The sequence below is a fragment of the Trichomonas vaginalis genome, chromosome IV, assembly GCF_026262505.1.
Source record: "Trichomonas vaginalis G3 chromosome IV, whole genome shotgun sequence".
Taxonomy (NCBI): Eukaryota; Parabasalia; order Trichomonadida; family Trichomonadidae; genus Trichomonas; species Trichomonas vaginalis.
Genome location: NC_067206.1, coordinates 16032752 through 16050534, shown reverse-complemented (window position 1 = coordinate 16050534; position 17783 = coordinate 16032752). Strand labels below are relative to the sequence as shown.

Below are 17783 nucleotides of genomic sequence, written 5' to 3'. Positions count from 1 at the left end.
ATTTCATACAATACTACTCTCACCCTCCAATTCCCAGCCAAAATGGCTAAAAATTGCCCGCAATGTGAACAATTGCGGGCAATTTTTAGCCATTTTGGCTTGGAACTAGAGCCTGCGAGGTACATGGATAGTATCAGTACCTCACAGGCTCTAGTTCTCTATATGGCGCCGAGAAATTTTGGTGAAATGTGGTCGCATTTCACCAAAATTTTTTCGGCGCCATAGGATGAATTGGAGGGTGAGAGATATTATTTCATACAATACTACTCTCACCCTCCAATTCCCAGCCAAAATGGCTAAAAATTGCCCGCAATGTGAACAATTGCGGGCAATTTTTAGCCATTTTGGCTTGGAACTAGAGCCTGCGAGGTACATGGATAGTATCAGTACCTCACAGGCTCTAGTTCTTCTATATGGCGCCGAGAAATTTTGGTGAAATGTGGTCGCATTTCACCAAAATTTTTTCGGCGCCATAGGATGAATTGGAGGGTGAGAGATATTATTTCATACAATACTACTCTCACCCTCCAATTCCCAGCCAAAATGGCTAAAAATTGCCCGCAATGTGAACAATTGCGGGCAATTTTTAGCCATTTTGGCTTGGAACTAGAGCCTGCGAGGTACATGGATAGTATCAGTACCTCACAGGCTCTAGTTCTCTATATGGCGCCGAGAAATTTTGGTGAAATGTGGTCGCATTTCACCAAAATTTTTTCGGCGCCATAGGATGAATTGGAGGGTGAGAGATATTATTTCATACAATACTACTCTCACCCTCCAATTCCCAGCCAAAATGGCTAAAAATTGCCCGCAATGTGAACAATTGCGGGCAATTTTTAGCCATTTTGGCTTGGAACTAGAGCCTGCGAGGTACATGGATAGTATCAGTACCTCACAGGCTCTAGTTCTCTATATGGCGCCGAGAAATTTTGGTGAAATGTGGTCGCATTTCACCAAAATTTTTTCGGCGCCATAGGATGAATTGGAGGGTGAGAGATATTATTTCATACAATACTACTCTCACCCTCAATTTTAATTACTTAAACTCATTCTATTTTTTTGACATGTAAATGTCACTTTTACTGAGATCTGACACAATGTCAGATCTCTTTTTTTCGTATATAAGATTATTTCATTTTTCTCATTCAATTTAGAATTTACAAATGTCAAAAAATTGAGAGCTGTCACTTTTGATGAATTTCTGTTTATTACACAGCTCTCTGCCAACACCCAGACACAACGCCAGCTCTCTGCCAACACTCATCTTCAACGCCAGCTCTCTGCCAACACCCAGACACAACACCAGCTCTCTGCCAACACTCATCTTCAATGCCAGCTCTCTGCCAACACCCAGACACAACACCAGCTCTCTGCCAACACTCATCTTCAATGCCAGCTCTCTGCCAACACCTCGGCACAGCAACAACTCTCTGCCAATACTCATCTTCAATGCCAGCTCTCTGCCAACACCTCGGCACAGCAACAACTCTCTGCCAATACTCATCTTCAATGCCAGCTCTCTGCCAACACCTCGGCACAGCAACAACTCTCTGCCAATACTCATCTTCAATGCCAGCTCTCTGCCAATACTCAGCCTCAGCCTCAGCCATCTGTGTCTATTCCCCTTAAGCGCGGGAGACCCAAAGTTAATGTACCAAAAGATCTTAAGGTAACTATTAGAAACATAATTGAGCAGCATGGCCATCTTGGAATAATCTCCGCCTATAACCAAATAAATAAAGATATCGAATATGCCAAATCTCATTTTGAGGCATTTTTGGACATGAAGACGTGTATTGTTCCACAGCCAACGCCTACCCAAGCATGGTTCTCCGCTATTGAACGTTTTAAGCCCCTGAATCAAATTTCTTCCACAATTCCTTCCGGACTTATGATTGAAGAGTCTCCATTATCATTTCCATCTGAGCTGAGGAACATTAAATATCTTACAAACCCTCTTCCACATCCCCCCTCAAGACATATGGTAGAAAGAGCTTTTAGAGAGCTAGGCTTGGCACGTCCAAGGGGACCCTATCGGCCAAAAGGAAAGACAAGATACTTAGCTGCCTTTCCTAACCAAATATGGCACGTTGATATCCACTTTCTTGGCAAAAAGAGAAGTCAGATTCTTTATGCTGTGATTGATGACTGCACAAGGCTCATCATAGAATGGCAGCATCTTTCGTCAAAACATGCTAGCCAAACAGTGAAAGTAATTAAGAGAGCAATAGCCCGTTATGGACCACCACATACAATTTGGTCCGATAATGGCGGCGAGAATAAAGGCGAGTTCCTAAAGGCTATGAGGGTTCGGAAAAAACCAGAATTTTCGAAAAAGTGACACCAACTATTAAAGTTATTTTATTACTAGATTTATTTACAAATTATAAGATAATATCATTAACCGAATATATTTTTAATATAAATAAAAAACTTTTTTTATACAAAAAATTACAATCAATCGATAAATATTATAAACCATTTATTCCAAAAAGATTAAGTAATAGGTGGGATCCTGCATATAATATAATTTTATGTCATAAAGTTTACAAATTTTAGATGGACCACAGTGAGAATGTGAGTGGTTAATTTAAAGGTGGTCTGATAAAGATATCGAAGCTTACTCAACACAGCATGAAGCAGTTTCTAATACACAATCTTACTAGTGTTGTTTCGGTCGCCAGCGCTCTCATAGGGGTGCTGATTTCAAAAACCACTACTTCAAATTATTCAACAATACTCAATGCAGCATGAAGCAGCTACTACTGCTGTATCTTACTGGTAGTGTTTTGGTTGTTGGCTCTTGCACAGTCTCTCAGATTTTCAAATTTTTTTTTCAACACTATCTTGTTTCGCTCTCAGAAAGCTATCCTACAAAGACATCGAAGCTTACTCAACACAGCATGAAGCAGTTTCTAATACACAATCTTATTAGTGGTGTTTCGGTCGCCAGCGCTCTCATAGGGGTGCTGATTTCAAAAACCACTACTTCAAATGTTGTAAACAGAAATTCATCAAAAGTGACACCTCAGAAAAGCTAAAATATTGAATTTTTGGAACTTTTGATAGAGCACGTTTTTAAATATTAATTTAAGTAAATGTATATTTTGTAAAGATTCTTTTTAATAAAAAAATAAAATTTTGAAGAAGAACACAAAATCTTCTGAAAAATAATATCACATAAACTCATATTATTTTCTAATATATAACTATTTTATATAAAAATCAAATTCAATGATCTTAAAAGCGAAGGATAAACCTCAAAATTTACGAATATAATGAGTGGGAATATAATGCTTATCTATCATAAAACCATATGAAATATTCCCACTCATTATATTCGTAAATTTTGAGGTTTATCCTTCGCTTTTAAGATCATTGAATTTGATTTTTATATAAAATAGTTATATATTAGAAAATAATATGAGTTTATGTGATATTATTTTTCAGAAGATTTCATTCTATATGCCTATGAAAAGTACTCTCAAAACTAACTTTTTCCTAATTATAATTAAATCTAGAATATTGTATTATGCTTAGTATTATTTCATTTTTCTCATTCAATTTAGAATTTACAAATGTCAAAAAATTGAGAGCTGTCACTTTTGATGAATTTCTGTTTATTACACAAATTATTCAACAATACTCAATGCAGCATGAAGCAGCTACTACTGCTGTATCTTACTGGTAGTGTTCTTCGCTTCTTACTATCAACTCTAAAACTAGTTTGATGTATTATTTATTCATATATAAATATATACATATATAAATATATACATATATACATATATACATATATAAATATATACATATATAAATATATACATATATAAATATATACATATATAATATATACATATATAAATATATACATATATAATATATACATATATAAATATACATATATACATATATACATATATAAATATATACATATATAAATATATACATATATAAATATATACATATATAAATATATACATATATAAATATAAAAAAAAAGGTAGTGGGGCTTCCAGGGGCTGCGCCCCTTCTAGCCCTGAAGATGTTTAGTATAACTTTGTCCGGACAAGTAAGGGTCTATCGTCGCTACAGGAAAAGTTACGGGCGTTCCAAGGAAGTATACTTTGAGAAGCCTTCTTCTGGGTCGAAAACATTATATAATGTGTCGCTTTTCACAAATTATATATGTTTTCATGTTTTGTCACTTTTCTGTCACTTTTCAGGAAAAAAACATTTTTATTATTATATATAAATGAATTTTACAAAACCACCGTTACCGTTCTTTGGAAATAAGAGTAGATGTAAAGATATTCTATTGAGAGAACTTAAGAAACTACCGAATGGTCTAACATTTGTAGATTTGTTCGGTGGAAGTTTCTATATATCCCATTTGTGCCATACAATATTCCCAGACTCAAAGATTATATGCAATGACTTCGACAACTATATGGACCGTCTCAAACATATACCAGACACAAACAATATATTGAAAGCGTTAAAAGAAAAGATACCTATAGGTAAGATGGAACGTATACCATTAGATAAGAAAAATATTGTGAGAGAGGTTTTGAAAAAAGCAGAATATATAGACTGGGATAGTATATCTGCTAGACTATTATATAGTGGTTCTATAAGAGTTCATGACATTGAAACACTTATGTCAAACGTTTTATATCTTAACTATACAAATGTTTTCAAAGAGGACATAGAAAAATATATTGAGGGTATAGAGTTTGTGAGATGTCGTTGGACAGAGTTGTATGAAAAATATAAAGACAAGGAAAATGTTTTCTTTATAGTGGACCCGCCGTTCTATAACACATGCGATTTTCAATACCAAGTAGACTGGACTTTGAGAGACTCTTTAGAAACTTTAGACGTTTTACATAACCATCCATGCTTTTACTTTACATCCGATAAAAGTGGTTTGGAAACCGTTATGAGATGGTTAGAGGACATACATGACTATGAGTTTAGATATGACAAGATAGAATATGAGAGAGGTCCTATAAACCGGAGAAAGTGTCAAACAAAGAAATTTTACTAGTAAGTAAATGTGGTTTGAAATAGGACTACTTGTTTTAGGTTTTTTCCATTGTGTCATTTATTTATTTGACGTGGCAGAAAGATATAGAGAATATGAAGATGAACCAATGCCTGCAAATGTTCAGTATATGTACTCGTAAGAGATATTTTTATCTAATATTAAATGGACGCACAGAACTTAGCGAATGCACAGCAACCTGGACAACCAAACCCAGAGAATATTCCAAATGAAGTTAGAATACAAACTGCAATGGCAAACTATGGTCAAGTGCCAACAGATGTACAAATGCAAACTGCCATGTCAAATGACGCTGCGTTAGGTTTGCCACCATGGTATGCAAATATGAGATGGAAAGAGTTTTATACAAACCCTGAAGTGGGATATAAACAACTTTATGCAGATGACGCGAACACAGGAGTTGACCAGAATATGTTTTCTACCAGAGGAGAAACAGAATGTATGAGCTCCAGTTAAAGAATGCTATGGAACTCAACAGGAAACGTAAGAGACTAGGCGGACTTAGATTTTTACATATAGTAAATGGGTTTCTTTGGAAGGAATAGGAAACTTCTTTCGAAATGTTTGGAAGAGGTATATGAATGGAATAAAAACCGTAGGAAGAGAATTTGAACGGAGTCAAAAATATTGGTAAAAGAGTAGGTCAGTTCGTTGGTATTATACCTAAAGACCCTGAACCAGAAGAACAAGCTCCTGTTATACAACAGCCTGAACCTGCACCACAGTCAAGTTGGCAACCAAATCCAAACACCTCAACCGTATTAAAAAATTATATTTACCGTTCGATAGTAGTTGATATGAAACTAAGTTCTAAGTAAAACGCATGGTATAATGGAACTATTCTCTTTCTTCCATCTTGTAAACCATACTTGAAAGTCTGAAATACTTCCACTTGGTGGTTCATATAGCTTTGTAGGTTTTTCGTAAAAGTCATTTGCCAAGCATAAAAAAGAGTTTTGTGCACCAGAAAATGAAGCATGAACTATAATAGCATCTGAGTCGAAAACATTTTCATATGTTCCATTAGGGTTTTCGACTTCTTAAAAGTCCGGGTGTACTGATATGCTGCAGGCTAACATCCTCATAAATCTATACCATGCCAAGTTTATATTTGTAGAAATATAAACGTTTTCTCCAAGGTCTTCTATTCTATTGATTTTAACAGTTGCATTTTTCCTGTCATATATATATCGAGATGGTACTCTCCCTCGTCAATGTTATACTGGTTTGCATATTCGATATAGATGTCGTTTATTTTTTCTTAAAAGCTTGAAGAGTTGTTTCTAAGTTTACAAGCAAATTCACTTGTAAAAGTTTTCCCTGTTCAAATTTCTCATACGTACGTTTTTCTTTGTTATAGTATCGAACTTCAAAACCGACCGTAAATGGGAAACCATGTATGGCTTCTGAAATGAACTTCATTCTACGAAGCCAATAGCTTTTGTGACGGATGGGTCTCTTAACCATCTTAATGGTAGTCAAAACGATAGCCTTCATGCTTTACGGTATCTGTCTCAAACTTTTGACCGACATTAGTAAAAAGTTCATCTAATGGTTTAGTTGTAGCAACTCTAGAATTTTCTTTTTCTATTGGAAGCATATTTTATCTATAATAAAAATGTCAAATGAAACAGCGTCTATGAGAGAAAATACAACACAACCGACAACTCATTATGCAAGCTCTAAATAAGAACACAACAAACTTTCAAACTATTCTAAGATATCTGAGTCATTGAAAGAAGGAAACTTAAAACTGACATTAAACCCAATGACAGATGAGTTTCTGTTTCAAGACAATAAGAACCATACTGTTTGTATAAATCCAACAAAAGGAACTTTAAACGAGAAACCTATATCTGAACTTCTTTTGAAAGCAGATGTTGACAACAAAGCTGACAAAGAATATGTCATTGAAAAAGTTCAAGAAGAACATGACAGAGCAGATGCAACATATGCAACGAAAGAACATACTCATCCTGAACTAGCAGACAAAACATATGTTGACAATAAAATGTCAAGTGAAGTGACAAGAGCTGAAAACGAATATTCTAAAAAGACTCATACACATACCATTGCAAATATTACAAACTTACAAGAAACCTTAGAGACAAAAGCAAATAAGACTCATACACATACCATTGCAAATATTACAAACTTACAAGAAACCTTAAACAGGAAAAGTGCCGTTGGACATACACATACCATTGCAAATATTACAAACTTACAAGAAACCTTAAACAGGAAAAGTGACGTTGGACATACACATACATCTTCTGAAATAACAGACTTAAACGTTAGCCTTGAAAAGAAAGCAGATAAGAACCATACACATACAAGTTTTACAACTGTTGGTATAGAAAATATTGAAGGAACGGTTGAAGAACCTGATGGGGATGTATTATATTGGAAACCTCCTAACTTTCCACAAGGTTTAACATCGGATGACGACATAACGACGATGAGAAACATTAGATGTAAAGATGTTTATGTCATGAAGGATGAACATAATATTAAATTCACTGCTCAAGATTTATATGACAAGAAAGCAGACAAAACAGAGCTTCAAACATTAAAGACAGAAATACTTCAAACATTATATCCTATAGGCTCTATTTATACGTCAATGAACTCTACCAGACCAGAAGTAGTAATTGGTTTTGGTGAATGGAAGCAGATTATAGATAAATTCTTATACTGTGCTAGATATTCAAAGACGGCAGGAGGTTCGAAGAAAATTAAAGAAGCAAACCTTCCACCGCACACTCATACGGGAACTACAAACTTTTCTGGCGACCATAGTCACTCATTAAGAGACCATCCATTATACAACTCAGAATATTATGCTGGCAATGACGTTTTATCTCCAGATTATAACCATTCAGCAAAAAAGACTTTTCGACAAACTGAACCAGGAGGAAATCATTCACACACTTTCACAACAAATCCAACAGGCTTGGGTAAAGACTACATGCCACCATTTATGACTATATTCGCATGGTATAGAATTGCTTAGTCGTCATTTTCAACTTCTTTAGCATATTCGTCAGGAGTTGTCTTATATTTGTTAGGAACTGTCTTTGAAAGTATACCGCCTTGAACTTTGACAAGTTTGAAACGAGGTCTGGCAATAGTAGTTTTATCTTCTGCTTGCAGTCTGTACATTTTGCCATGTTTGCCTAAAACTTCATAATATTCTCTTGTATACTTTCTTCTATTTTTACGAACACGAATGTGAGTACCTGTCGGGTTCCATTGTTGTCATAGTCAATGTATTTTCATATGGGTCGCGTTTAGGTATTTCTATTTTTACTTTGTACCTTTCTGAAGTTTGAAGCCCGGCATTTTTTCTTGTTTGTCTCTTTTGACTAAATTATTAAATATATAGTCTTTCTCTAAGTCAGGGTTGTTTTTCATTTCTTCGGGGAGTGGTTTCCCAAACCTTTTTGTTTACGGTTATTGTAAATATTTAAAACTTGTCTCATCTTTGCCATGGAGAAGTGTCTATATTTGTCGTCATATGACATTTCATTTGCTTCACCACCTTGTGGTTGGTTTTAAGTCTCTTAACATTTTTATACAACCGTCAATGACACCAAGAGGCAGAATGGTTTTGGTCGACAATGAAATATTGGTTTACATTTTTTGAACGCAGATAGTTTTTAATATCGTCTGATTTGAAAGAAACTTTCACAGTCAGATGTCAGTTTTGTTGGATGGTATTTGTCAACAAATATTGTCAAAGCTGCTAAGATATCTAAAATATTTTTGGACTGTAATGGTATGGCTTCACAGTATCTTGTGTTTTGACCGATAAATATTAGCCAGTATGGTGGTCCATCTTCTCTATACCTCGGAATGTTTTCCAAGATATCCATAAACCAAGCATTTGGTGTTGAACTAAAGATTTTTATCATGAGTGCTTTCTGTCGCTTTTAGAAACATAGGGGTCCTTGTTTGGATTCGTCATTTTTTACCCTATAAGAAATGGGTTTATTTGGCGCATTAGCAGAGTTGCATCCAGATTTTTGCCCGCAGTGGGAACAATAGCTAGAGGTGCATTTGGAATTGGAAGGAAGATTTTGAGTACATTAGGTATACTTAAAGAGAAAGCACAACCTATTATACAAACTGTACAGAAAGGTTGGGATGTAGCACGAGATGCAACAAATCTTATTCCAAATCCTGAAACAAGAGGAAAAGTTCAAGGATGGATGGACAATGTAGGAAGACAAGCAGGAAACTATTATAACAAAGCAAATGACTACTATAACCAAGCAGGACACTATATGGACCAAGGTGAAAGATTCTTTAACAGAGGATATAACCATGCACAACAATGGGTAAACAATAACCAACCTCAACCGCCTCAAAACGTGGGGAATGTAAAGTTTTTTACTGAGATGAAATGAACAATACAGCATTGAGACAAATGGGTTCAAGATGGATTTGTCGGCTTCCAGCAGTTACACAACGTGTTTGTCAAGTTCTTCCTATACCTCAGGAAGTTTTAGACCGACTTAAAAAACAACAACAACCAGTTGAAAACAAACCAAACTAAAATTTTTTACTGAGATGAAATGACCGAAGAAGTTGAAACGGTAGATTTGACACCACAAACAAAAAGTTCAGAACCATTGTCAAAACCTGTCAAAGAACTTACAGATGAAGAGAAAAATTCAATAATAGAAAGTGCCAGGTCTGGAAATACAAACCCTAACTACAAAGTCACTTTTCATAAAAATGGAACGGCTAGTATCTCAAAAAAGAAACAGACTCTCACAAATAAAATATTGAAGTCTGAAGGAGCTTTCGAGACAACAGATGGAAAAGTTTACTTCACTGACCAACAGTTCATTATAGAACATCTCATTGACTTAGAGTCGAAATATTCTAAACTTTACAACAAACACAAAAAGTTGAAAGGAAAACAAAAACAAATGGCATATGATATTTATGAAGATGTTGACGACACAACTATTCCTGCAAGTGAGGTAAAGTCAAAGGAACCGAAAAGTGACGAAAAACCGATAGAAGAAGAGAAACCAAAAACTGAAGATAAACCAAAACCAAAGTTTAGTTTCCAAACTAAACCAAGTCAACCTTCATTAGCTGGTATGGGTTGGCGTCAAAGACTTATGGCTTCAGGCGGTTATGTAAAGTAAAGAAAAAAATATTTTTTTATTTTATTTGAAATGTACGCTGAGTTTGTTGGAGAAGACCGTTGGGAAACTTGTTTGTTAGATGAGAAATATGAAATGGCATGAAGTAAAAACGTTTTTTAAACCATATATTTTTTAAAAAATATTTTTTTATTTTATTTGAAATGTACGCTGAGTTTGTTGGAGAAGACCGTTGGGAAACTTGTTTGTTAGATGAGAAATATGAAATTCACTGTTGTGAGTCATTTGAAGTCAGAAACAAAAAGACAAAAAGAGTTTTAAGCGAATGGGAGCAAAATGACGGATATGCTATTATGAAGATGGGTGGGAAACACTATTTTAAACATGTTGTCATTGCAACTCATTTTATACTGAATCCTAACAATTTACCTTTTGTAGACCATATAAACCGTATAAGAAACGACAATAGACTTGAAAACTTACGTTGGGTCACTCGTTCTGAAAACAATAAGAACAAAGGCAAATTTGGAGATATTGTATTCGAATTTGTCGACGAACTAGAAGATGAAACAATTGAAATTACAGACTATGGCGAGCATACGTTTGAGTTTTACTACTATAGCGAAGAACAAGACTCTTTCTACTTTTATACCGGCGTAAACTATAGGAAATTACAAGTATATTTTACTAAGGCGGGCTATGCTTATGTAAACACTAGAGATACAGATGGAAAATACGTTCAAATACTTCTTAACAAATTCAAGAAAGCTATATGGCATACCATTTTAAAACAATATATTTTTACATATATTAAATGCTTCAGGTTGAAAAACAAAGAACAAAAGTAGCAGATACAAAACCATTAGACTATATCTTTACAAATGCTGGTATGACTATTTCAGATGAAGAAATTTCATCCCGAGCTTACAGGTTTGACTATCCAATTCGTTGGCTTCAAAGTCCTTCAGATGCAAAGGCAATAGGATTTAGAAGAGTTTTGTTTTCAAATAGAACTAACGCGTTTATGTTCGCAGTATATTTTCATGGGCAGTATAAAGGTTCTGATGGTCTAATAGACAAATTTGATGAAATGAGGATCTTTACAGTTCGTTCAGACGAAAGTCTTGAGAAAACTCTAAATGACTTTCAAACTCAAATGAACAAATACTATTGGGAATTTCAAGAAAAATACGCCTCTTTACTAAATGGAACATACTATCTGAAACTAGAATATGACAAGATGAACTCCACCGTTTCATTTCAAAAGATTGAAATTAACCCTCCAAGAGATACAGAGTTTTTATTTTGGAAAGTAGACAAACGTTCTTGGGCACAATTTCTTCGGTTACTAAACCAGAACGAACCATTACCACCAGATGGTCCATTTCAATTTATACTTCCACCAGCAGATTTGACAGTTTATAGAAACGTGTTTGACCCTCAAAATGTTATGTGCCATGCAAGTTTCAGTTCAAGCAACAATAGTTTTCTATGTATTGGTAAGGACGTTTATGACTTTGCTTCTAAATTCTACGAACCACCTAGTAACAGTTTCTCTGACTTTCAAGTTTGGTTCACAACAAATGGTGTGCAGCATATAATACCATTGTACTATGACTTTTATCTCGAATTGTCTTTCATATACAACTACGGAAAAGTGCTGAAAAAGTATTGAAAAATAAAGTTTAGGGTAGATGGTTTTTAGGTGTCACCAGGTCCCTCGGTCCCTCGGTCCCTCGGTCATTTTAACTTCTCTGAAAAAGTGTGACAACATGACATTTTGACAACAGTCCAGGAAATAAACTTCTTCATCGTACATGTTTTGTCATGACTTCATCGTAAATGTTTTGTCAAGACTTCTTCGTAAATGTTTTGAAGAACTGAAGGTGTCACCAGGTCCCTCGGTCCCTCGGTCCCTCGGTCATTTTAACTTCTCTGAAAAAGTGTGACAACATGACATTTTGACAACAGTCCAGGAAAATGTCAAGACTTCTTCATCGTACATGTTTTGTCATGACTTCTTCGTATATGTTTTGTCAAGACTTCTTCATCGTAAATGTTTTGTCATGACTTCTTCGTAAATGTTTTGAAGAACTGAAGGTGTCACCAGGTCCCTCGGTCATTTTAACTTCTCTGAAAAAGTGTGACAACATGACATTTTGACAACAGTCCAGGAAATAAACTTCTTCATCGTACATGTTTTGTCATGACTTCATCGTAAATGTTTTGTCAAGACTTCTTCGTAAATGTTTTGAAGAACTGAAGGTGTCACCAGGTCCCTCGGTCCCTCGGTCCCTCGGTCATTTTAACTTCTCTGAAAAAGTGTGACAACATGACATTTTGACAACAGTCCAGGAAATAAACTTCTTCATCGTACATGTTTTGTCATGACTTCATCGTAAATGTTTTGTCAAGACTTCTTCGTAAATGTTTTGAAGAACTGAAGGTGTCACCAGGTCCCTCGGTCCCTCGGTCCCTCGGTCATTTTAACTTCTCTGAAAAAGTGTGACAACATGACATTTTGACAACAGTCCAGGAAATAAACTTCTTCATCGTACATGTTTTGTCATGACTTCATCGTAAATGTTTTGTCATGACTTCATCGTAAATGTTTTGTCAAGACTTCTTCGTAAATGTTTTGAAGAACTGAAGGTGTCACCAGGTCCCTCGGTCCCTCGGTCCCTCGGTCATTTTAACTTCTCTGAAAAAGTGTGACAACATGACATTTTGACAACAGTCCAGGAAATAAACTTCTTCATCGTACATGTTTTGTCATGACTTCATCGTAAATGTTTTGTCAAGACTTCTTCGTAAATGTTTTGTCAAGACTTCTTCGTAAATGTTTTGTCATGACTTCATCGTACATGTTTTGTCAAGACTTCTTCGTAAATGTTTTGTCAAGACTTCTTCGTAAATGTTTTGTCATGACTTCATCGTACATGTTTTGTCAAGACTTCATCGTACATGTTTTGTCAAGACTTCTTCGTATATGTTTTGTCAAGACTTCATCGTACATGTTTTGTCAAGACTTCTTCGTAAATGTTTTGTCATGACTTCATCGTACATGTTTTGTCAAGACTTCTTCGTAAATGTTTTGTCAAGACTTCTTCGTAAATGTTTTGTCATGACTTCATCGTACATGTTTTGTCAAGACTTCATCGTACATGTTTTGTCAAGACTTCTTCGTAAATGTTTTGTCATGACTTCATCGTACATGTTTTGTCAAGACTTCATCGTACATGTTTTGTCAAGACTTCTTCGTATATGTTTTGTCAAGACTTCATCGTACATGTTTTGTCAAGACTTCATCGTACATGTTTTGTCAAGACTTCTTCGTATATGTTTTGTCAAGACTTCTTCACAAAATGCTTGTTTTGAGGTCGAGCCACTTTTGGCTCCACCGTATTTTTCAACCAAAACTCATGAATTTTGACACTTTCACAAAAAACATAAAAAATAAAGTTAGTTTTTTAAAAAAAATATTTTTTATTTTTATTGTAAGAACATGTTAGCAACAACAGCACCAAACTCTTTAGTCATGAACCCAACATCTATGTTAGTAGAGATGAAAAGCTTCATTCCTTCTTCATATACTTTCGAAACAGAAATCCAGAAGATAAAGCAAGAACTTCTCCAAGGAGATTTAGACTGTAGTGCGAAAGATGAAACAAATGAACAGTATCTTTATGAAATGCAGGACCTCATCGACCATCTACCTAAACTTCCTGAAATACAACAACAAAAGCTTACTATTCCTGAATTCGATGAAATTGAAGTCAAAGCAACTGACTCAGTAGAAATAAAGAAGTTCATACGTAAGGTAAACTATGAGTTTCTTGGATTTCATTGCAACCACAAAGTCATGGACAAAGATTGCGACATGGTATATTTCATTGACATATATAAATCTGAAGAATTTAAGACCTACGACAACTTTGTTTCGTTAGTTGCAAAATGTGTATGTATGGCAGATAAGAGAAAAGATAGAAGAGGTAAAGTATGGAACGGACAAATAAAACCCGCAACTTTTGAGTTAAAGAAAACCATTTACGCCTTAGTTGTTTTAGCAGGTAAGGTTTCAATGTACAATGCTAAAATGAACCCACAATGTTCAAAATGTAAAGCAGCAATGAAGAAATATAACTACTCCGTCAAAGAGATAGAAAGAATGAGAAACGACTATGCTGACTTAAAGAAAGAAGTAGAGAAACCAGCAGAAGATAAAATGGACATGTTGACATTTCTGAACAAAAACTATCCAACTGCTGACGATTTCCTTCTATCTGACGTCAAGAAGAAATATAAAGAAACCTTCGGCATTGTTAAAACTTTTGACATACTGACAGAAGAAATAGAAGCTACAAAACTGTTTAAAGTCATGAACCATCACAACATATACCATGTAAAACGCTTGTGAAACTTTATGGTAGAAATATATTTTTGTCTGATTTACGCTCATTGACGAAGAAGTTTTGACAAAACATTTACGAAGAAGTTTATTTCCTGTGTTGTTGTCAAAATGTCATGTTGTCACTATTTTCAAAAAGATGTTAGTTGACCGAGGGACCGAGGGACCGAGGGACCTGGTGACACCTAAAAACCATCTACCCTAAAATATATTTTTGCTGAAAAAAATGACCAAATTTCATTATATAACTGTTATTTTTTTACGAAGAGAACTTTGACACTTCGTCAAAAAAATCCCTGAAATCGTGAAAAAATGACCAAATTTCATTATATAACTGTTATTTTTTTACGAAGTGAACTTTGACACTTCGTCAAAAAAATCCCTGAAATCGTGAAAAAATGACCAAATTTCATTATATAACTGTTATTTTTTTACCAAGTGAACTTTGACACTTCGTCAAAAAAATCCCTGAAATCATATCTTTTATACAAGATAAATGAAAAAATTGCGATTTAGACTTTTTCCGGGGTCGCCTAAAACTCATGAAAATCGTGAAAAAATGACACTTTTTCATTATATAACTGTTATTTTTTTACGAAGTGAACTTTGACACTTCGTCAAAAAAATCCCTGAAATCGTAAAAAAATGACCACATTTCATGAATTTCCTTAAGATACAAAATAGAAAAAATAAAGTTAGTTTTTTATAAAATATTTTTTATTTTGTATGTAAGAACAGAAAATGACAAACACTGAGTTTGAAACAGTTAAAAAGATAGACAATGACACCAAAGTGGTTCGAATAGGTGATTTAAACGTAAGATACTCAAAGAAATACAAGAAATATTCTTTGTCAGACATTATATCTCCATCTGGAAAGAAAACATCCCATTGGGTTGGAATTGCTTCAACTCAGAAAATTTTGACAAGAAATCCTGAGCTTATGATATCGGTAAGATTCTATGGAACTACAGCATATCTTATAGACAAAAGTCTTATACCAATAGTTTTGTTATGGATTGACCCAGTTGTTGGATATAACTTCATAACATATGGTTCATTCGATACTGAACGTTGCAGTGAAGGCTTACTTTACATCGTTCAGAAACCGAAGGACTTCAATACAAAAAGATATAAGATAGGAAGAACATATAATATAACTCAAAGATATGACAGTATAGTCAATAGAGTTAAGGTTGTGTTCGTTAACGATATGAGAGCTGCTGAAACAGAACTACTTGAAAAGTTTGAGAAAATGTATGGTGCTCCACGAAAGGTAAAGAAACGTTTGAAGTAGATGAGATAGGTAAAGCTATAAAATTATTTGACGAAGTTGCTGAAAAATACATGTAAAGCGTTTATTTTGGTCTTTTGTGTTTTGAAAGTCAGGAAATAACGTTAGTTTTTTATAAAATATTTTTTTTATTTTGTATGTAAGGACAGATATGTCAACATCAGAGAACACAACAACTGCTATCGTTCATGAAGACATAAATGAAGAATACGAGTGGGTTCAGTTTAACAAACAGTTACGTCTCATTCGTTCGGTCAAAGACGATATGTACCAAATGCAAAGTATTTTGACAGCATGTTTTGCTCCAGATACCAAACATACAGACGATTGGTTCAAAAACCAACAGACAAAAGAACTTTTGAGCGAAGCACAGCGACCCCGACTTTTTCCGGGGTCGCCAAAACTCTATGAAAATCGTAAAAATTTGCCAAATGGTTTGAGAGGATATTATGTACATAGACTTCTTGTAAATGCTGTTGTCAATGTGGGCTTCACTCGTTATGCTTGTTATATTTTCATGATGTTAGATGAAATTCATAGACAAGACGTGAAGAGATGGAAAAACAAGCTTGAAGCCAAAGACAAAAAGCCTTCAGAAAAGAATACCACGTTCGGTACCAAAAGGAAAGGAAAAGAACTATAAGTATATGATTTATACTGAAGAGTGGAAAATGAAGAAGACAGAGATATGGTTATGTGCATTTATCAGAAGAACAACAAAAAGCTTTTACGACCTTGCTAAGATTTACAAATCTGACAGAAATTGGTTCTATCGCGAAAACTTACCGATTTCAATGACACCAAATGAAGATGTGAAACAAATAGTTCAAGATACGTTACCTCAAACACACTATGATATTAAAGGTTGTACAATACTTACCTTCAAAGAAGATTTGCCGCTACTGAAAGAAAAAATAACAGAGTATTTTGACAACTTCAAACAAGTAGAGTAAATGAACCATTTATTTTTCAAGCTTGACTTCAGATGGCTCAGGTAGCTCTATAAGGTCAATTGTCTTGTCAAATCCTTCTGGCATTCCGAGTCCTTCCATCCGACATTCCGAGTCCTTCCTTCAGACAGGAAAAAAATTTCCTTCCAACAGGGAAAAAATTTCCTTCAGACAGGAAAAAAAATTTCCTTCAGACAGGAAAAAATTTTCCTGTTGTTCGTCCGTAAGCCATTCAAATTTTCGAAAATTGAGAACTTTTTGGTCGAACGACAGAAAAAATTTTTCCTTCAGACAGAAAAAGTTCTTCCTTCCGACAGAAAAAGTTCTTCCTTCCGACAGGACACAAACGAATGTCCGACGTTCCTCTTCCTGAATGTCTTCCAAAGCCAGAAGAACCGAAAGCTGCAGAACCACAACAGACTAAGACTAAACACTTACATTTTTCAAGCTTGACTTTTTACAATTTGAACTTTGTTTGCGTAGATGTGAATTCTGAAAGAAGTATGAGGGTCTTGTATGACTTTGTACTTCTCCCATAGTTCATGTCTGTCAAACTTACCTGCCATGGACTCTTTCATAAGTTCCATGAAATCGTCTTCGGACAATCCGGGGAAAAGTACAATGTCAGTAAGTATTCTCTTTACATCCTTACTTAAACTCTTGGCTGTCTGTACACAAATGACAACTGAGATGTTAAAGTGTCTGAGCTTCTTAAGAATTCGACACATATCTTGTTCTCTGTTCTTTAACAAAGGATGAGAAGCAAAGTCATCTAAGATAAGAAGACATCTATGAGGGTATGTCTTCCAATCGTAAGATTGCAATTTCTTCGAAATGTATTCTATCTCTTTCTGTTTGTTTCTGAAGTGTTTCTTCTCTAATATTCTCTGCATTTCCTCATTTGGGTCTTTAAACTTAGAATTTATATACTCATTTTATAGCAT

General features: G+C 34.8%; 5 protein-coding genes and 1 pseudogene across 6 annotated transcripts, besides 10 other annotated features; all 6 read left to right on the top strand.

Annotated features, from left to right (window-relative positions):
- The first annotated feature begins 102 nt into the window (after positions 1-102).
- Positions 103-211: a mobile genetic element.
- A 392-nt stretch (positions 212-603) lies between these two features.
- Positions 604-712: a mobile genetic element.
- A 141-nt stretch (positions 713-853) lies between these two features.
- Positions 854-962: a mobile genetic element.
- A 212-nt stretch (positions 963-1174) lies between these two features.
- Positions 1175-1211: a mobile genetic element.
- Positions 1175-1211: a terminal%2Cinverted (terminal inverted repeat of Banshee-A3 transposon ID:TVAGG3_0103420).
- Positions 1212-1329: 118 nt separating this feature from the next.
- On the top strand, positions 1330-1629 carry TVAGG3_0103410 (LP04239P family; the record flags this gene model as incomplete). The annotated part of the gene is made up of 1 exon (XM_001303373.1): positions 1330-1629. One exon carries the CDS (start codon positions 1330-1332, stop codon positions 1627-1629), a length of 300 nt encoding a protein of 99 aa, XP_001303374.1.
- Positions 1630-1783: 154 nt separating this feature from the next.
- Positions 1784-2341, top strand: TVAGG3_0103400 (transposase family; the record flags this gene model as incomplete). The annotated part of the gene is made up of 1 exon (XM_051222869.1): positions 1784-2341. The coding sequence occupies one exon, from the start codon at positions 1784-1786 to the stop codon at positions 2339-2341; it is 558 nt and encodes a 185-aa protein (XP_051107855.1).
- Positions 2342-2995: 654 nt separating this feature from the next.
- Positions 2996-3033: a mobile genetic element.
- Positions 2996-3033: a terminal%2Cinverted (terminal inverted repeat of Banshee-A3 transposon ID:TVAGG3_0103390).
- Positions 3034-3589: 556 nt separating this feature from the next.
- Positions 3590-3626: a mobile genetic element.
- Positions 3590-3626: a terminal%2Cinverted (terminal inverted repeat of Banshee-A3 transposon ID:TVAGG3_0103380).
- Positions 3627-7121: 3495 nt separating this feature from the next.
- Positions 7122-17783: part of a mobile genetic element that runs on past the window's edge.
- Positions 9646-10139, top strand: TVAGG3_0103370 (uncharacterized protein; the record flags this gene model as incomplete). Its single annotated transcript, XM_051222868.1, has 1 exon — positions 9646-10139. A coding segment is annotated over one exon (494 nt), but the record flags the coding sequence as incomplete, so codon positions are not given.
- Positions 14357-14605, top strand: TVAGG3_0103360 (organellar and viral DNA polymerase type B; the record flags this gene model as incomplete). Its single annotated transcript, XM_051222867.1, has 1 exon — positions 14357-14605. The coding sequence occupies one exon, from the start codon at positions 14357-14359 to the stop codon at positions 14603-14605; it is 249 nt and encodes an 82-aa protein (XP_051107853.1).
- TVAGG3_0103350 lies at positions 16041-16811 on the top strand (annotated as a pseudogene). Its single transcript has one exon. A coding segment is annotated over exon 1 (771 nt).
- TVAGG3_0103340 (uncharacterized protein) lies at positions 17190-17378 on the top strand (the record flags this gene model as incomplete). Its single annotated transcript, XM_051222866.1, has 1 exon — positions 17190-17378. One exon carries the CDS (start codon positions 17190-17192, stop codon positions 17376-17378), a length of 189 nt encoding a protein of 62 aa, XP_051107852.1.